Below are 21817 nucleotides of genomic sequence, written 5' to 3' on the forward strand. Positions count from 1 at the left end.
CAGAAAATGTTAAAGATCTCAGGACTACAAAACCAAAGAATTTCATAGCTAGGCAGCAACTTTAGTGACAACCTAGTCCAACCCTTATCTGAAAAAGAATCCCAATTACATAAATAGGATCATCCAGTTTTTGCTTGAACACCTTTAGTGAGAGGGAATGCACTATCTTCTTTTCAGGACATCTAATCATTTAAATGTGGTTTTGGTTTTTCCCTTCCATCATGACCAAATTTGACTCACACACAGCTTTTATCCATTAGTTCTGTTTTTGCCTTCTGGCATCAAACAGAACAAACCCCTCTCCCCATATAACATCCTTGAAGGTTTTTGAAGATAACTCATTTCTCATCTGAGTCCTTGATTATTCACCTCTTTTACCTGATCCTCCTATGGCATGGACACCATGCACTTTACCATTTTGATTGTCTCCCAGTTTATGACTGCCTGAATGACTAAATGTAGTGTCCCAAAATGGACAAGTATTCCATGTTATTTGACCAGGGCCAAGTATAGTGGATCTATCACTTCCCTATTGCTAGACCCAATGCATCTCTGAATGTAGTCAAGAATTCATTAGACTGATGGTGATGGAATACTATTGTACTGAAGGAATGATGAACTGGAAAAATTCCATGTGAACTGGAAAGACCTCCAGAAATTGATGCAGAGTGAGAGGAGCAGAACCAGGAGAACATTGTACACAGAGACTGATATGCTGTGGTACAATCGAATGTAATGGACTTCTCTACTAGCAGCAATGCAATGATCCAGGACAATACAGAGGAACTTAAGAGAAAGAGCACTATCCACATCCAGAGGAAGAACTGTGGGAGTAGAAATGCAAAAGAAAAGCATATGATTGATCACATGGTTCGATGGGTATGTGATTGGGAATGTTGACTTTAAATGATCACTCTCTTTCTTGCAAATATAAATAATATGGAAATAGGTTTTGAACAATGATACGCGTTAAACCCAGTGGAATTGCTCCTTGGCTCCAAGGAGGGGGAAGGGGGATGGGAAGGAAAGAATATGAATCTTGTAATCATGGAAAAATATTCTTAATTAAATTTATTTAAGAGGAAAAAGAATTCATTAGACTTTTTTGTTGATTCATTGAGCTGGAAGGCCACTAAAACCTAAATCTTTTTCATTCAAACTGTTTTCCATCTTCTACTTGTGAAGGTAACTTCTTCCTAATTATAAGATGTTAAATTTCTATTTATTAAATTTCATCTTATTTGATTTAGCCCAATGTTAAAGTCTGTCAAAATCTTTTTGTAGCTTAACCCCATCATTGTGTGAACCATTTGATTTTAGAAGCATTTATTTAAGAGCATAATTCTAGGGATGGATAAGAGGTCCTAGGTTCAAATCTGGCCTCAAATACTTCCTATCTGTGTGACCCTGGGCAAGTCACTTAACCTCCATTTCCTAGCGCTTAATATTCTTCTGCCTTGGAATCAATAAACAGTATTGATTCTAAACTGGAAAATACGGGTTAAAAAAATAGCTTACTATGTGCCAAGCATATACTAAGCTCTGGGGATATAATACAAGAAAACAAAAGTCTTAAACATCAAGGTACTTACATTCTAGTATGGGAAGAAAAAATAGAAAAGGAAATCGGAAAGTGGATTAGAGGGGTGGGGAGGTAGTATTTGCATGAGGAGGTGAGTAACTGGTGAACATATGGAACAGAACTGCTGTGGAATTGTGAACACCTTCATATACCTATATAGATAGGTCTGGAATTCCTATCTTCAGGAAATTAGTAGTGGTAGAAATAGGTCTCAAATCCAGGTCTCTGACTTCCATTCCAGTAATTCATAGGCTCTTTTCTTTTCTAAATTACAAATGATCTTTTGGAACCCATCTCCTTTGAATGTAGTTAGGGATATTTTCCTCTTAAATGCATCATTTTATGTTACTATGAGTCTTGTTGAAGTTTCCCCTTTCCCGTTAACATTTCCCTTTCCAGAAGAGCTAAGGATCTCCAGTAAAACTGGAGAGATGTCAGTCAGTGGACCTACATCTCAGAATTTCTTTCATATTTTTAAAAATAAAAGATTAGCCCTATTAGTGCCAGTCTCTTGGAAGTCCCACTATTTTCTTTATCCAAATAAGTTGTCTGATTATTCCTTTTCTCATTTTCTTGTCTCTAAACCAGTTCTCTGTTTAAATTTTAAAATAATTCTGTACTTTCTTAATTAAAAAAAATTATCTAGTGTATATCATTGTGCAAGTCTTTTTGAAAGCCTAAAGGACTTACTTTCCTGGTTTGCTGCTGGGAGCCATCAGCTATCATGTACATCTTTGTAAATGTACATCTATGTAAATCTTTGGTGATTTAATAAAATATAATCTCCTTATAGAAGTAATATTTCCTTTTCTCTGGCAGGTTATGCTTTGATAAGTTTTCATTTATTGATTTATGCCACCTTTCATTTATAAATTTAACCTGTTTGACTTGTGAGACTTAAAGGTCTGCAGTTTCTAGCATCCCCATTGAACTTCTCCATCTCCACTATTTTAAAACTTGCAGTGGTTTCCTATTTTAGCTTGGTTTTCAGAACAATATGTATAGGTCCATCCTCTACAAAAAGTTCTCGCGTGGGTTTTAATCATCTATGGAAGGAAGCCAAAGACTGGAAAACAATGGGTGAGGAGTTTAAGGACTAGGGAAGAAGAGACATACTACAAATTACCAACAAGACACAGAAAGATATGTGCACCGTGGTGTCATCAAGGCGGCTCACCAGAGAGAAAGAGAGTGACCACGCCCACTACATTGTTTATTATAACTTTTCAGCATTGAGGGTTGTCAATCAAGGAAAACAGCAAAAGTTTTAACATAATATTAAATTCCAATTATGAAGATAAAGAAATGAGTAACACAATTGTATGGCCAGATGTTCAGGAAGAGTGATTTTGAAGTCTTATTTGGCCAATGTAAAATTTCTGCCTTCCTGGAACCCTAGTCCAAGTTCTTTTCAGAATCTTAACATTTTAAGTTTTCGACATTTCAAAAGACCTTTACAATTTGTCTGCCAGCTGCTGTAACTTTTCACACTAACAGAGGCTTAATTTTTAAGTTCAACAGAATTTTAACCTAATCCAATTTAAGTATTCAGAAATCAATCATGTGAAATATTAGAAATATATCCATAAGTCTGGTCCATGAACACTTTGCTCATTAGTCAGCTTTTGAATACGTCTATAATATATCTTCATGATTTGTTATATTTTAAACCCTTCACAATAGTTTGTTTAACCTGACCTTTAGTCTCTGACACTAACAATGAATCTTTTATGGGAGAGAAAATGGGAAGTTATTGTCATCATCATATACTTAAAGGGACATAAATGTCTAATGGTTTGGATATATAACTCCTCCCACCCCAAATCCTTATTTTAAGGTATCTCAAGGCCATTTGTAATCTGTGTCACCCATTCCCATATAACCAATTTTATTTTCTACTCCTTTACAAACTTTCCTACCTCCATTTCCCTCCCCTCTATCCAAGATAGCAAGCAATTTGACATAGAATTTACATGTGTAATAGCTTAAAACATCTTTTCATATCAGTTCTTTTATGAAAGAGAACTCTAACAAACAAAAGAAAAGTGAAGAAATAAAGTGAAATAAGCTATGTGTTAGTCTGTATTCAGACTCCTTCAGTTCTTTCTCTGGAAATGGATAGCATTTTTCATCATGCATCCTTGAGGATTATCTTGGATCACTATTGCTAGGAACAGCTAAAATCATTCATAAATGTTCAGCATATAATATTGCTGTTACTGTGTACAGTGTTCTCCTGGTTATGCTCACTTCATTTTGCATCAGCTCATATAGATCTTTTGAGGCCTTTCTTAAATCATCCTTCACATCATTTCTTACAGCAGAGTAGTATTCCATTACAATCATATACCACAGCTTGTCAAGCCATTCCCCAGTTGATGGACATTGCCTCAGTGTCCATGTTGATGGCTCTTTAAAGGGTTTTAATTTTAAAAGGTCAGGAGAAATATAAAATGACAATTGTCAGACAAGGCAAGTCTTGTGAGGGTTTTTGTTTTGTTTTCAGGCTAGGGGATACTTGGATATGTTTGTGGGAATCGATCAAGGAACCAATAAATAGGAAGAATTGGAAGATTAACAAGAGAGAAAGGCTGATGATGGGAGCAATACACTAGAGAATATGGGAGGAGGTAATGTGAAGAATAGAAAGAGATGAGTAGTTTCCAATTCAGCTAAAGTAACAAGGGTGTTTAAAGGTTGAAGACAACATACTAGGTTTACATTCTGTATGTATACCCAGAAGAGTTTATAAGTAGGGTTTTATTGGAAATAATTTCATCTAAAAAAACCATGTGGCATTTTTGTTCTTCCAGAGGCAAATACGATATTTTGGTAACAAAGGAGAATCAGAGTTTCCGTGTTGGCCAGTATGATAATCGTGGCAGTTTTGGAGAACTTGCCTTGATGTACAATACTCCCAGAGCTGCTACCATAGTTGCCATAACAGAAGGTTCCTTGTGGGGACTGGTAAGTAGGGAGGAAATGCCTTCATTTACCTTACAATTTCCTATGCCTTCTGTTCTTTGTCCTTGGCTTCTTTGCTATCACCATTTATTGTTGTGGATTATTTGTTCCCCTGGGCATTAAGGGGTCAGATTTTTGTACAAATACATTCTTCTTCACCAAAATGATTTGGCAGTAAGTCATAATTCTAGGCACTTAATAAATTCTTATTTTATTAGTTTACAGAAGTATACATCTTTATTTCTTCATGTTTTTGTCAAACAAAAGAGAATAATGAGCTAATCTCATAAGCTGCTCAGGGAATTTAACTCTTAGGCATTTTCAGGTATTCCAGTCTCTCTCACCATGTACAGATATCCTTTCATCTCATTCTGTCTATTGATAACCCAGCACTAATAGACTATAAGATTTAGATTGCAGGACTGATAACCATAGGTATTATAACTCTCAGTTATGCATTTTATTTAAGATGCTAGAATTAAAATTTCTTTTCATGTGGAAAGTTTCTGGGTTTCTGAGAATCTACTTGCCAAGACAAACACAGGAATTAAATGAACTCATTTATAAAACATTTTCCATACAAAGTCAGCTCTAAACAACGAATAAACATTAATTGCTCAAGGGTAGGCTGAGCTAATATAATAAAAATAACAATTCTACCTAAATTTTTTTTACTTATTCAGTGCCATACCAATTAAACTATCAAAAATATTTTATAGAATTCAAAAAAATAACAATTCATGCAAGAGAACAAAAGATAAAGAATATCAAGTGAATTAATGAAGGAAAAATGTGAAGGAAGGTTACCTAGCAGTACCAGATCTCAAATTAGTACAAAGCAATAGTCATCAAAACAATCTGGCACAGGCTAAGAAACAGAATGATGGTTCGTTCAGTGGAATAGATTAGATACTCAATATATAGGAGTAAGTGTCCATAGCAATCTAGTGTTTGATAAGCCCAAAGATCCCAGCTTTAGGGATAAGAACTCACTATTTGACAAAAACTGCTGGGAAAACTAGAAAACCGTAGGGCAGCATCTAGATATAGACCAGTATCTTACTCCATATATCAAGATAAGGTCAGAAAGGGTATTTGATTTAGTCATAAAGAGTGATACTATAAGTAAATTAGGGAAGCATGGAATAGTTTGCCTGTCAGATCTATGGAGAAAGAAAGAATTGAGAGAGAGAACATTATAAAATATAAAATGAGTAATTTTAATGATTGAATGATGGAATAGATTAGATATATAATATAGGGAAAGTTCCTGGGTTGTTTTTTTTTTATGGTTATTCATTGTTGACCATACCTATAGATAATTCTGACTAGAGCATGCCTTCCTTTTCTCTGTGGACTCTACTTCTTTGTTGTTCTATCTTAGGTCAAAAGATATTGTTCCATTACATTATATGTAAACAGCCCTATTTCCTTGATGCTTTTGCAGATAAAATGTCTTCTACAGGTCTTTCATTATTAGTTTGGCCTACAAGGTAGAAGGGACAGGTGAAAATCTCATAAATGGTAGAATGAAATCAAGTTTTGATAGTCTTAATTCTAGCTATCCTTTTTGTCTAGATTGATGGTCCCTGTTATCTAGTGTCATTAGCCAAGTTATTTAAAGTTGTTGCCATTGCTTCCTAGGTCACTAGAGTTTAGGAAATGTTATTGTTTGTGGAAATTCTGACTTCTCATATGTGTAAAATGAGTTGCATTTTAGCCTTCAGTCTTCTAATTCACAATTCTTTAAAATTTGTGTTATTTTATGCCAGTATTTTTTTCAGAGTCTGATAGTTAAGTGTTAATGTACAAATGTAAAATTAACAGGTTAGACTAAAACATTTCTAGAAATAACACAAATACTGAGAAATGTCTATTGTATTTAAATTTAAATTGTATTCAAGTTGATCACTGAATATCGATCATTTCACCAATATTTGTAGAACTTATAAATAAGTTTTCAACCTATACAATTCTTATTTGCTTCCTAAGAAAAAGATAGTAACAATAGCTTCTGTAGTAATATTGGTAGAATGGCAGAAAAGGTGGCTGAGGATGTGATAAATCAGAGTTCTTTAAATCATCTGTAAAGAAAGTAACTCAATCTTATGAACTTGATATGCTAATATAAAATAAATTTAGGTCAAAGACAGGTCTATTTATATTATTAATGTCTATTAACATTTATTGGTATTTCTCTAAAGGTAAATTTTAGGTGTTTTATATTGTAGACTCAAGTGTTCAAGAAATAACAAGAAATTGTGTCTCAAACACCTTCATACAGTGTACTCTGAAGGACATAAAAAAGTACAAGTGCCCTTTATAACATAGTTATAAAATAGAGTTCAGCAGAGAAAATATAAATATTTGTAAATGTATAAATGCTCAATAATGGTAATATCCTTAGTGGGCAGCTAGATGGTGCAGTGGATAGAGTAACCAGCCTAGAATCAGGAAGACTCCTTCCTGAATTCAAATCATCCTCAGACACTTACAAACTGTGACCTTGGTGAAGATACTTTCTTCATTTATAAAATGAACTGAAGAAGGAAATGGGAAATCACTCCAAAATCTTTGCCAAGAAAACCTTAGATGAGGTCATGAAGAGTTGGACATGACTGAGGACAACAAGATAAAAAATTTATTGGTATATATGCGTGTATGTGTATAATATACAATAAGGTATTTAGTCAACAGATGTTTTATTAAGCAATTAACTAGTTTAAGACAGTAGTTGAAAATGCTCTTATAAGACAATTATGCATTAATTAATCAATTAATTAATTACTGGTGCAAACAAATTGTTCTAAGATGTGAAAGATCGTTTCTGACTGACCTGGTAAGGGAGGAAGGTTTTATGAAGGAGCTAAGATTTGAGCTGGATCCTGAAGGATGGGTAAAATTTGAATAGGCAGAGTAAAAGAAGAAAGATCATGCCATTTGAGGGAAACAACTTTCAGAAAGGCAACTAGTAGTTAGGGGACAGTAAATAAACTATTTTGGTTGGAGCCAGAGTTAATGTAGAGGTTTGGTTTAGGGTGGATAATAGAAGAGTTTTAATATTAGGCACTGAGTTTGGATTTGATCCCGGACACGCTGGAGATGATACTAAAAGCTTTTTCAGCAGTAGCTTGATAAACATAGCATTTCAGGAAGATTAATTTGGCAGTGGCATTTCTAGCATGGTTTGAAAAACAGATATACTCGAGACAGATAAAAATATACATAAATAGGGGGCAGCTGGGTAGCTCAGTGGGTTGAGAGCCAGGCCTGGAAACGGGAGGTTCTAGGTTCAAATATGGCCTCAGACACTTCCTAGCTGTGTGACTCTGGGCAAGTTACTTGACCCCCATTGCCTAGCCCTTACCACTCTTCTGCCTTGGAGCCAATATACAGTATTGACTCCAAGACGGAAGGTAAGGGTTTAAAAAATATTTATATATACATAAAGTTAAAAACATGTTGCTTTATTTGAAAACGTTTTTTAAATTTTTTTACATTCTTTTAAATTTTGAGTTCAAAATTCTTTTTCTAACACCTCCTTCCACACCTGCTGAGAATGCAAGCAATATAGTATCAATTATATAAGTGAAATCATATACATATTTCTATATTACTAATTTTTTTTAAAAAGCAAGAAAAATAAAGAAAATTATGCTTCATTTTACATTCAGTTTATTCTCTCCCTTGAGGTAGGTAGCATTTTTTCATTATGTTGTTTGGAATTGTCTTAGATCATTATATTGACCAGAATAGCCAAATCTTTCAGTTGATCATCATTACAGTATTGCTGCTATTATGCATAATCATCTCCTGGTTCTTCTCACTTCACATCAGTTCACATAGGCGTTTCAATGTTTTTCTGAAACCTCCCTTCTCATCATTTTTTATCGTACAATAGTAGTCCATCACAATCATATGACACAACCTATTCAGCTATTCCCCAAATGATGAATATTCTCTCAATTTCCAATTCTTTGTCACCACAAAAAATAGTTGCTCTAAACATTTTTGTACAGATAGGTCCTTTTCCTTTTTCTCCGATCTCTTTGGGATACAGAGTGGTATTGCTGGATCAAGACGTGTACTCATACCCTTTAGGCGTGATTCCAAATTGTTCTCCAGAATGGTTGGATTATCTATTTTTTCTTATCCTCTCCAGCATTTTTTATTTCTAATAGGTGTAAGGTGCTGTTTCAGAGTTGTTTCAATTTGCCTTTCTGTAATCAATAGTGATTTAGGGTATTTTTTCATATGAGTATAGACAGTTTTGATCTCTTCTTCTGAAAACCGCCTGTTTATATCTTTTGCTCATTTATCAATGAAAATTTGACTCAGTTTGAGGGTATGTCCATCAACTGACTAATTTGTGAAATATAATTATATTGTAATACTCTTGTGCTATAAGAAATGATGAACAAATAAAACCTATTAAAAACTTAAATGAACTGATGCAAAGTGAAGTGAGCAGAACCAGAAGAACATTGTACATATTAACATATACATACATATACATATATTGCCTGATGGTCAACTGGCAGTGATTTACCTATTATCAGCAATGTATCAGAATCCAAGACAACTCCCTAGGGACTCAAGATGGAAAATATTATCCATTGCCATAGGAGGAATTGATAAGTGTGAATGCAGATAAAATTTATTTCCTTCATGAGTTTTTTCTTCCATATTTGATATATGTCTTCTTTCACAACATAACAAATATGAGAATATGTATTGAATGATAGAACATGTCAAACCTTTATGAGACTACTTGCTGTCTTAGGAGTGGGGAGGAGACAATTTGGATTGCAAGTTGTCAGAAAATAAATGTTGAAAATTGTCTTCTGTCTTAGAATCGATATTAAATATTGGCTCTAAGACAGAAGAACAGTAAATTCTAGGCAATTGGGGTTAAGTGACTTACAGAGCTTGGATGTATCTGAGGCCAAATTTGAACCAAGAACTCCCCATATCAAAGCCTGGCTCTCTATCCATTGAGCCATCTAGCTCCCCCAAAAGACTATTTCTACATATAATTGGGGGGAAAAATACAATAAAGAATTACTAGGGAAAAAATTGACTCAGTTCTGTACTCAGTATGGAGTAGGGAAATTTGCTATAAATTTTTTTATTTCATTTCATTCTTTATGGTGCCTTTTAGCAAAAAGTAGTTTATTATTCCTTTTAATTAGGTCTATTTTTGCTTTTACTTCATCTAAAATTATGATTGCTACCTCTGCCCTTTTTTATTTCACTTGAAGCATATTAGATTCTGTTCTGGCCCTTTATTTTAACTCTGCTGTATGTCTTTCTGTTTCAAATGTGTCTCTTATAAACAATATATTGCTGGATTCTGGTTTCATTGTGCCATCCACTTTTGATTATGGGTGAATTCATCCCATTCATATTCATAGTTATGATTCCTAACTGTTATTTCCCTCCATCTCATTTATTTCTTCTCTCTGGTAAATCTCTTTAAAAGTCTGTTTTGTTTCCAAACACTGCCTTCCTTAATCTGTCCTCCCTTTTATCCTTCCCCTACCCCTTATTTCCCCTGCTCTCTTATTTCCTTCCCCTTCTATATTTTCCTATTGGGTAAGTTACATTTCTATACACAATTGAATGTGTTTATCTTCTTCCCTCTTTAAATCAGTTCCAATGTGAGATTCAAGCTTTGCTTGCCCTGCAACCCCCATTTCCCCCTCTGCTGTAAAAAGCTCTTATATAAGAAAAATTTTCCCATTCTATCTTTCTGCTCCCCATCTCCCACTACATCCCTTTTCCTCACTGCTGCATTTTTTTTGGAGATCACTCCATCATAACTCATCCATGTCTTCTATCTATGTAAACTTCTTTTAACTGCCCTAATAATGATAAAGTTCTTAGGAGTTACAAGTATACCATCTTCCCTTTCTTGCATCTTTTTATGCTTCTCTTGAAACTTGTGTTTGAATATCAGACTTTCTATTCAGCTCTGTTCTTTTATCAAGAATGCTTGAAAGTCCTTTATTTCATTAAATATCCATTTCCCCCCTAAAAGATTATGCTCAGTTATGCTGGGTAGGTTATGCTTGGTTGTAATCCCAGCTCCTTTGCCCTCTGGAATATCACATTCCAAGCCGCCTCCTCCTTTAAAGTAGAAACCACTAAATCTTGTGTGATCCTGACTGTGCCTCCAAAATATTTGATCTTTTGGGCCACTTGAAATATTTTCTTTGACCAGGGAGCTCTGAAATTTAGCTGTAATATTTCTGAGAGTTTTCATTTGGGGATCTTTCAAGAGGTCATTGGTAAATTGTTTCAATTTCAATTTCACCAACTGTTTTTAACATAACTGGGCATTTTTTCTTGATAGTTTTGTGAAAGAGTATGTCTTATCTAGACTTTTTCTTTGATAATGACTTTCAGGTAGTTTAATAATTCTTTAGTCATCTCTCTTTGATCTATTTCCAGATCAGTTGTTTTTCTAATAAGGTAGTTCACATTTTCTTCTTTTGACTTTATTTTATTCATGGATCACTTTAAAGATATCTTCAGTGAGAAATCCTATCTTTTGTTATATCTTCCAGATATATATTAGGCTAATTTTAAATTATGTTTTATAATCATGTTGTCCTGGTGAACAGGGACTACAAACTCTTTTAGAGTCAGCCTAAATTGTAATTTCTACTCATACTTATATATTCTACTCACTTACCTTTAACTCAAGAAGCATGCAGCTCCTTCCATCTTGATCATTGTAGATGAATATTTTACGTAGATACACTAAAAAGTAAGTAGGAAAGGAAGTTTGGCATAATGCATAGAGCATTGGACTGGTGTTAAGAGACCTGGCTTCACTTACTGCCTCAGGCATACTTCCTAGCTCTGTCATCTTAAGTCACTTAACATCCCAGAGCCTCAGTTTCCTAACTTATAAAATAGGGGTACTAATAATTGTCCAACCTTACAGAGTTGTTGTAAAGATAGTATAATTCTCTCCCCAAAATCTTATTTAGGAGAAGCTCAAGACTGACCCAGCTGCTGAATCTCAGAAGTTTATTGTACCTTTTTTGTTCATTCTGCTTCCCAGTTCTGCTAAGTTTTATAAGGTGTCAGTTTTAATTTCCAGAAGTCTCTTTATCCATGGCTTTAGGAGGAGGGAAATGACAAATAATCATCTAAAAATCCAGGTTTTTAATTTTCGTTAAACATCTTATCATTAATCCTTTGATGCTTGTTCTTCTCTATACTGATCACATCAGAAAGGCTTAGACTTTAGCCTTTATAGAGTCTATATTTTTCATATTTTTTTAATATGGCCTCCATTTTCCATATTTAACCAGGACAAAGCATTTTCACCGAAACATAGCATAGGCATTCCTGATTCTCTATCTTTGCTCATTCTGGGCCTCCCTTGTCATCTCTCTGAATCTTATTTATTTTTTAATACCTAATTCAATTGCTTCTACCATAATACCTTCTTTCTCCATCATAGTCTATTAGGATTCTGTCACAATTCCCATAGCAATTCATTTGGCAGTTACAATTATGTTGCTTTTGTATTGTATATGTATCTTTGTTACCCAATTTAATTTTCAGTCTACCAAGGAAGTTTTGTATCCCCCTTGACCTCATAACATCACATATCATAGATGTTCAGCCAATGCTCATAGTTAGGTTAATTGATTGGCATTAGTATCCTAGTGTTCCTGAAGAAAGAAGATATAGGGAGAACAGTGGTTATTACTCCAAGTAACTTCTTCTTTCCTAAATGGAAGCTAGTAGCTCCTCATTTGAAGTGTCTTCGGTTCTTTTCAAACATATTAGCATTAGATAAAGAAGTTTAGGGTTGTCTAATTTTGTTTTTTTATTTGTATTTCATTTTTTACAATAGTAATGCACAAAATTATAATTGCTGATATAGTGAACCCCAATGAACTGTAGGCAAAATGACAGATTTGCCAAGTTTTTCAGCTCTTGACAGACACTTTTGTTTTTTTTCTCTCTTTTGATATTTCTTCCAAGGATCACTCCATGACTAAAGTGATATTTTCATAAACAATCATTTTACTCAATACTATTTGTAGTTCATCTGTTTCCCCAAAATCCAGCAGGGTCAATTAATTGTATTCATAAGCCTGGATGTTAACATTTACATGTAAAAGTTAGAATTTCTATATTTTTCCTTGTAGGACCGAATAACATTCAGAAGAATCATATTGAAAAACAATGCGAAGAAGAGGAAAATGTTTGAATCGTTTATTGAATCTGTGCCCCTCCTAAAATCCCTAGAGGTAAGGCCTCACCTATCAAAATTCTTTGGAAAGGACATGTGGATATGTTTTAATTCCTGGTAACTGGCAGAAGCCCTTGGGGAAACTTATTTTTCTACCTTAGAGAACATGTAAAGTGTAACAAAAGGTAACAAATATTTTTCAAGTATTTATTAAAGATTTAGTATGTGCCAGACTCTATGGTAAGGATTATGGATTCAACAAAAGGCAAAAACACTCTGCCCTCAGAAGGCTCATATTCTATTGGGCTGGACAGTTTGCAAGCAACTCTGTACATACAAGATAGATACAATGTAAAAAATTAAATATCCATAGAACAAGCAATTTAGAGTAGGCAGAATGAGAAAATCCTACTGTCAAAAAAGGAATTAAGCTGAGTCTTGAAGAAAGCCAAGAAAAGCAAAAGGTACAGGTAAGGATTGAAAACATTCCAAGTCCAAGGGACAACCATTTAAAGGCACAGTATTAAGAGGGAGGAATTATCAAGAAGGTCTGTATCGCTGAATAAACAAGTACGTATGCTGAAGAAAATTATCTAAATACTAGAGAGGCAGGAACAGGCCAGGTTGTGAAGGTCTTTAAACCTCTCCCCTCTCAGAGATGGTAAGCAATTTGATATGTATTATATATGTATTATCATCTAAAACATACTTTAATATTGGTCATTGTTTTAAGAGAATACTTGCAGAAAACAAAAACCTCAGAATAAAACCATAAATAAACTAATGTGAAAAATAGTATGCTTTGATGTGGACCCAATTCCAACAATTATTTCTCTGGAGGTAGATAACACCTCAAGTCTTTCAGAATTGTCCAGGATCATTGTATTTCTGAGAGTAGCTAAGTCTTTCACAGTTGATCATCATACAGTATTACTGATCTTTCCAGCATTTTCTGAAATCTTTCTCATTTTTTTTATAGCAGTCATAAAAGAAGCAGTTTTAGTTGAATAATGATTGCTGGAAGCAAAAACAGAGGATTTAGAATTATATGGGAGAAGGATAAGTGGAGGTAATGACAGCTTTCCCAGGGAGTTAGCTAGGAAAAAAAGAAGAAATATGGGATGGAGGTTGCCAAGGATGATCAAGTGAAGGGTTTGGTTTTGTTTTATTTACTTTTTTTTTTTTTAAGAATGGGATGAGTTAAGGACATGTTTGTAGGCAGTAGGTAAGAACCAATAGCTGTGGAGATTGATGATTAGAGAAAGTATGGGAATGACAGGAAAAGACCAGAATGAATAAAATCAAAGGTGCATGTAGATGAGTTTTGTTTTAGCAAAGAAAAGGGTCACCTCTTCATGAGAAACAAGAATGAAGGAAATAGCACAGGAAGACATCTGAATGATGCATGATGAAGAGGAGAGAAGAGAGAATTCAAGGAATGGCCTCAGCTTGTTGTTTGTTATTGTTGTTTTTTTTTAATGAAGTATGAGACAAGGTCCTTAGACAAGGTGGGGGAGGGGGACCTATGAGAGGCTTACTTATGTTTTAGTTGGTAAAACAAGTCCCTGAGGCATGATGTACCAGCCTCTCCCAGAAGAGTGATTAATATACTAGCTTAGGAGAATTTGTTCTATACATGGGGGTGGGGAATTCTGAATGCATTCTTGTTTGGAAGTTTAACCCATAAGAGTCTTTAGGTTTGATTTTGTTAAGTATGATCTTTTGGTGATATTCTGGGGGGATAATGTGGAACATTAGTATTAATCCTGTGATCATTTACTCTCATATTATTTTTCCTGAAGCTAGGGAGAGAACAATAATCATAGCAATTCCAGTAATAAAGGATGTTAGTGAGAGAAGTCACACAGAGGGAGGCTGAGTGGATGTCTCCATCCTTGCTAGGGGCTACTTTGTAGCCTTGGGTTTCCATGAGTGACTGTTTCAGATATAGTGGCCTGATGGCCACCAGCAAGAAGAAATCATTGTCATTGAACTTGCTAAAAAGCATATTTTTTTTTAAAGCCTGTAATAATAAGGAAATGGGTCTTGATCAATGGCACATGTTAAACCCAGTGGAATTGTGCGTCATATATGGGAGGGAGTGGGGGAAGGGGAGGGAAGGAACATGAGTCTTGTAACCATGGAAAATTATTCTAAATCATCTAATTAAATAAAATTTTAAAAATTAAAAAAAAATGCCTGATCACTATTCACAAAATTATAGATGAAAATTGCCCAGATATACTAGAACCAGAAGGCAAAAATAGAAACTATTAATAAATTTCTTGAAAGTTCCAGAGATGTCATAGCCAAAATCCAGAGCTCCCACATCAAAGAAAAATACTGTTAATATCCAGAAGGAAGCAGATAAGTAACAAGGAACCCAGAGTAAGGATCATATAACACCTGGCAACTTTTAATAAAAAATGAGATATAATATTCCAAAAGACAAAAGATAGAGGCTCAAAACCAAGAATAGTTCACCCTGCAAAGCTGAATATAATTCCTATAAATTCAGGGGGAAAGAGGTAACCTTTAATGACCCAGAGAACTTTTTATTTCTTCTGCTCAGATGATCAAAACTTTAAAATACAAACATAAATTTCAGAGAAACCTAGAAAGCTAAATTTAAAAGAGAAACTGGCCTCATATTTTTGTATGTCTTGTTTTTCTTTTCTTTGGTTTGTTTTTTTTTGGCCATTTACATGTATTAACATTCCATAAGTTTTCCTAAGTTATATGATCAAACTTACTTCCCTCTCTCCCTTCCCAATCCCCTCCTGATGCTGGCAGGTAATTCAATCTGTATTAAACATGTATTATCATGCAAAACATATTTCCATATTGTTCATTTTTGTAAGTAATCTTATAAAAATAAAATCCCAAAACATAAACCCAAACAAACAATTGAAAAATTCTATGCTTTCATCTGCATTCTGACTCCCACAGGTCTTTCTCTGAATATGTATAACATTCTTTTTTATACAAGTCCCTCAGAATTGTCCTGGATCGGGGGCAGCTGGGTAGCTCAGTGGATTGAGAGCCAGGCCTAGAGATGGGAGGTCCTAGGTTCAAATATGGCTTCAGACACTTCCCAGCTGTGTGACCCTGGGCAAGTCACTTGACCCCCATTGCCTAACCCTTACCACTCTTCTGCCTTGGAGCCAATACACAGTATTGACTTCAAGACAGAAGGTAAGGGTTTAAAAAAAAAAAAGAATTATCCTGGATCATTATATTGCTGAGAATAGCTAAGTCTATCACAATTAATCATTCCACAGTATTGCTGTTCCTGTATACAATGTTTTCCTGGTTCTGCTTATTTCATTCTGCATCAGTTCCTGCAGATCTTTCTGAAATCATCCTGTTCATCATTCCTTACAGCACAGTAGTATTCCATCACAATTATATACCACAATTTGTTCAGCCATTCCACAATGGATGAACTGGCTTCATATTTTTAATGGTATGTAAGGGGTAAATTTAGGGGTTTTGACTAATATATTATACTAATGGCTGCCAGGGATTTAATTCAATCCCAATAAAGATGCTCAAGTCAGTTTGGGAATTTTATGGTGGTTTAATTAATATAGAGGAAAGGAATTAAGAAGAGAGAAGGAAAGGGGTATGATTTCTCCAGCCTAGCCTAAGCCAAGGGGAGTTCAGAGAACTCAGGCATGAGGCCTCCTCAGAAGATAAAAACTAGCTCAGCTTCCTAAGAGGATAGTGTTTTTGGAAAGGTAAAGGAAAAAAAAAGGAATCAGCCTAAACTCCGAGAGAGCTCAGGAAAGACACCTCACCTGACCCACGCTATTGAGCTTCTCTCGGTCGCCTCACCAAAGACACTCACCGCCAAACCTGGACAAGAGCTGCAAGTATGCCAAAACACCAAGACGCCTGGCACGCTGCCAGAGCCACGGTGAATTTTAAAACTATTCCATCCTAATCAGACCATACTTTAGAAGATCTCATTTAGCTATTTCCTAATCAATAACAATAGAGATACTTGGACTAACAGAATCAGGTTTTGGGAGCCCTGCATTTCTCCACCCTCCTTAGTTTAACAAGATTAGGAAGGTCTGCACCAAAACTCTCAAGATTTAATTATCTGAGGAAATGGCCTTCAACAGACATGTGCAGAAAAAGCGGCCAGACCCCTGGGCTGTCCTAAGTCAAGTTAAGCTATCATTGGTACAGATGAGACACAGGAAAGTGATATAAAGCCATCTATATAAGGCATGTCACTTCCTCTCTCTTCCTCTTTCCCTGGAGAGGCAACTCTGGCTGGCAGCTTGCTAGGCATTCCAACAATCTTGGAGTGGTGGCAGTTATTTTGTCTGGGTTTGGTGGTGAGTTTGCCCTGGAGCTGATTTCAGGTTTGGGCATCTTGGCTTAGCCCTTTCCTTTTTGGAGTTCAAGCTGACTCCTTCCTCCTTCATACTCCAAAACCTTATCTCCTAATCTCCCCACTCGGTACTAGCCAGGCGTGGGGGAGAAAAACTACTCCTTTCCTTTTTCCTTCTCCTTAATTTCCTCCACTATCAATAAAATCACCATAAAATTTCCAGCTGACTTGGGTGTTTCATCAGGATTTTATAAATAAAATCCTTGGAGACCAAAATAATTATTACATTCAGTCTCAACCATAATTTTAACCTTTACATCACGCCTCTGCCGCCAAAGAGAGCCCAGCAAGAGCAAGAGCTGCAAAATATATAGACTCTTTTTTACATCACTTCCTGCATCTCTCATGTAGCTTAAGCTTGACTTAGGACAGCCCTGGGGGTCTGTCAGTTGTTTCTTATATAGCACATGTCTCTCATAGGCCATATTCCCTCAACACTTAATCCTTAAGTAGGGGTCTTTACGTTCCTGTTTGTTAGGATTTTAAAAACTAATCAAGGCATAGAAAATCTAAAATTCACACGTATTATCTACAGCTTATTGACTTGAGAAGTAATATACTAGAGTACTATTATGATTTCTTCCTTGTAGTTCTTGCTAGTGGTCTCCTTTTTACAAAAATGAAACTGACTTTCTAAAAAGATCCTTTTGGGAAGAGAACCATTGACCCTTATACCAATGTCTTCTATAGGATGAATATGTTCCATTGTACTTCACCAAAAGAAAATCCCTTTCTGCTCCTTATATATAAAATGACCTTTTAACTGGATGATCTCTAAAGTTTTTTCCAATTCTGAAATCCTTTCTTTGTTGTTCTTTACACCTGAACTCATTTATTGATCATGGATTTTTAATATATTTCTATATTTTATGAAGGCTCACAATGTTTTTCAGTTGAGTTGTCTGATAACAACTGGATTATGGACTTTTGCAGGTTTCAGAAAGAATGAAGATTGTGGATGTAATAGGTGAGAAGAACTATAAAGATGGAGAACAAATTATTGCTCAGGTAAGCATGCTTGAATTTCCTTTCTGACTTTAACATTAATTTTAATGACTATTGTCTAATCATATTTCTGGGATTTTCTTAGACTTATCTCATCAGTCAATCATCAAGAATTCATAATGTTTCCAAACACTCTGGGAGACACAGATAAGGAAAATCGAACTATCTCTGTGGTCATGTATTTTCAGGAGAGATAAAAGGTCTTCATATCTTATCAGTGGAGTAACATATACATATATGTCTATGCTGAATAAATACAAGATAAATATAAGTTATTTATACACCAAAAAAAAGTTAAGAGAGGACAAGAGCAAGAGAAACTGAGACATTAAGATGTTCTTCATGTAAAAACTTACACTTGAACTGAATCTTGAAATAGATGAGGAATTCTATGAGGCAGAGCCAAAAGGAAGTGCATTCCTAGAATGGAAAAGGCAAGAGATGGAGTGCTATGTTATGAGAATCAGAGGAAAGGACAATTATGGGAAGTTAAAGTTGGGAAAACAGGCTGGATCCAGGTCTTGAAGAGTTTTATAAGCCAAATAAACAAGTTTATATTTTATTCTAGAAGCATTGAAGTTTGAGTAAGAGAGTAGGAAGCCATTGAAATCTGAGTACAGCTTCTACAAAGATAATATTTGAGGGGAGGGGCAGCTGTATGGAGGATAGATTGAAGTAGGAAAAAATTTGAGACAGGAATACCATTTGGGAGGCTTGAACTAAAATGATGGCTATGTGAGTAGTAACAAAGGAATGAATTCAAGAAATGTCAATATAATAATGTCAAGATTTGTGAGTGATAGAATATGTGGGGTGAATAATAGTGATGAGTTAAGGATAATGCCATGACCTAGGAAACTGGAAGAATGATGATGTCCTCTGCAGAAATAGAAACATTTGGTAGAGGGGTGGATATGGAGGGAAAGATCATTTTATTTTGGATGTGATGAATTTGATTTATCCATTAGGGAGTTGGTGATGCAGGACTGGAGCTCAGGAAAGAGATAGAGGCAACATATGTAGATCTGTTGCATAGGGATTATAATCAAACCTATAGGAGTCTGGTTACTGAGGGAGATTATAAAGAGACAAGGTCTAAGATAATCTTCAGGTACAACAGTAAGGAACATGATGAATGATGATCTTGCAAAGGATACTGAGAAGCAGTGGTCAAACAGGCAACAAAGCCTTGCTTGATGGAAAGCCCCTGATCTTCTTATGCTGTTCCCACAGTAGAATTGTAAATGGGTAGTATCACAAGGACCCATAAGAAGAGAGCTAGTATCTGATACTTTAGGTTTGGGGATATATCTCTCTCTTGGTTTTCCTGCTGCCTATCTGACCCTTCCTCTGTTGTCTTTGCTGAATCTTCTTCCAGATTACCCTCTGTAACTATAGGTGTCTGACAGGGTTCTATCTTTGACCCTCTTCTCTTCTTCCTTTGTATTATTTTTATGGTTGCTCTCATTACCTTCTGTGGATTTAATTACCATCTCTATGGTGACAGTTTTCAAATTGGCCTATTTCCTCCTACCTTTCTACTGATTCTAGTCTTCCATCTTCACCTGCCTTTCAGACATTGGATATTAGATGTTCAGTGGACATCTTAAATTCAGTATGTTCAAAACAGCTCATCTTTCCTCTTGAATCTTACCCCATTGAATCTTTCCTATTACTGTAGAGGACAACAATCAATCTTTCATATAGCTGCTAAAGTATTTTCCTTAAAAACACATCTGACCCTCTGTAATTCTCAACTCAAACTTTGTGGTTCTCTATTGCCTCTGAGATAAAGCAGTCTCATAATTGTCATCTGGCATTCTCCCATTCCCTCAGGGTCACAACCTAAGAGTCCTCCTCGATTATTTACTATTCTTCAACCCTCATATCCAAGCTATTGCTAAGGCCTTTTGATTTCAGTTTTGTAATATCTCTCCTATACTTCCCCATTCTCTCCGACCTGCCACCATCTTGATTCAGGCCCTCACACACCCAAACTATTTAAATAGATTACTGATGGGTCTGCCTGTCATAAGTCTCTTCCCCACCCCAGTCTATCCTCCATTCAACCACCAGAGTGATTTTCCTTTAGCACAGGTCAGACCATATCATCCCTCACTTAAACTCTAGTTAGATAGAGACCTTAGAGTAGCATGCGGACCCAGGGGAGTCTTAGGAGAGGATGGTTAGAAAAATGTAAGAATGTAGTAAAGGTAAATCATCCATTTCCTAGCCATTCACTTAGAAAAAGAGAAACTCTTTCTCTCCTACCCCATCTACTTTAGGACCCCCAATACTGGGGCAAATATTATTACTTTCTTTATTTTTAATAGTGTCTTTTATTTTTCACATCACCATATTATACTCTATTATCCCTTTTCTCCCTAACCCCTATTCCATATATAACAAATTGTATTTTTAAGACAAAAGATTTTTAAAAAACATTACTGATCAATGTTTCAAAAAAGTCTGAAACATGTGCAGTGTGCAGTAATTAGATTCTATAGTGAGAAATAGAAACAGTTACCTAGTTTCTGTTGATTTCTTTGTTTCCAATTCTTAGCTACCATAAAAGGCCTTGTAAGAGTATTTTGACTTTTTTATTTTACTTTCTTTGTCATATACATGCTTAGGAGTGGGATCATTATTAAAATATGTGTACATTTTATCAGTTAGATTGTCAGTTATTAAGCATTTATTAAGTGTAACTATGTTCCAGTCACTCTGCTAAGTGCAGGTATACAAAGAAAAGCAAAAACAGACCAGTCCTCAAGGAGTGTGCAATCTAATGAAGTCAACATGTAAAAGTAAAGTACATAAATATACATACAGAATAAGTGGAAGGACAACAATCTGAAAGGGAAAGGCACTAGTAATGAGGAGGACTGGGAAGGACACTAGCATTTGCTGCAAAAAGTCAGACTTGAGCTGTGTCTGGAAGGAAACTAAGCAGTGGAGGTGAGAGATAAGCATTTCAGGCATAGGGGGCAGCCAGTGCAAAGGTACAGAAATATAGTCAAGCTGCTACAAGTAGCCTGTGTGGCTGGATTGGAAGAAAGTTAAGTATAAGAAGATGAATAGGAAGATGCTGTTTTCTGAAGCTTATAAAGAACAAGGAACAAAATTTATATTTAATCCTGAAGTAATAGGAAAACACTGGAGGGAAAGGAGAGGAATTAGTGACATTGATCAGACTTAAGCTTTAGAAGAATTACCTTAGCAGCTAGCTGGCAGAGGATGAACTGGCATGAGAAGAGGCCAGAGGCCAGGAGACCAGGAGACCAGTTGACCAGTTCAGCTACTATAGCAGTTCAGGGAAGAAGTGAGCTAGGGATAGCAGCTGTGTGAGTAAAGGGAAAAGGGCATATATTAGAGCTGTTGTGAAGGTAAAGCAGCAAGAGCTGGCAACAGAGAGATTTTTTAGCATAATAATGAATTGCTTTCTGGAATGGTTAGACCAAGTCACAATTCCACCAGCAGTGGAATAGTTGTGTTTAAGTAGCCCCTACAATAATTGGTTTTATTCCTACCTTTTGTCTTTGCCATTTTCTTGATTATGAGGTGAAACATTAGAATTGTTTTAATTTGTATTCTTATCTTTACAAACAGTCTAGAACATGAAAGGAAATGGCAGAAAATGAGA

General features: G+C 35.5%; 1 protein-coding gene across 1 annotated transcript in view; it reads left to right on the top strand.

Moving 5' to 3' along the window:
• Positions 1-21817, top strand: part of PRKAR2A (protein kinase cAMP-dependent type II regulatory subunit alpha) — a 154355-nt gene that overhangs the window by 111755 nt on the left and 20783 nt on the right. Inside the window, exons 6-8 of the mRNA XM_007499823.3 lie at positions 4396-4549; positions 12721-12822; positions 18103-18177. Of these exons, the coding sequence (XP_007499885.1) occupies positions 4396-4549; positions 12721-12822; positions 18103-18177 (331 nt within the window). The remainder of the gene's footprint in view (positions 1-4395; positions 4550-12720; positions 12823-18102; positions 18178-21817) is intronic.

The sequence above is a fragment of the Monodelphis domestica genome, chromosome 7, assembly GCF_027887165.1.
Source record: "Monodelphis domestica isolate mMonDom1 chromosome 7, mMonDom1.pri, whole genome shotgun sequence".
Lineage (NCBI taxonomy): Eukaryota > Metazoa > Chordata > Mammalia > Didelphimorphia > Didelphidae > Monodelphis > Monodelphis domestica.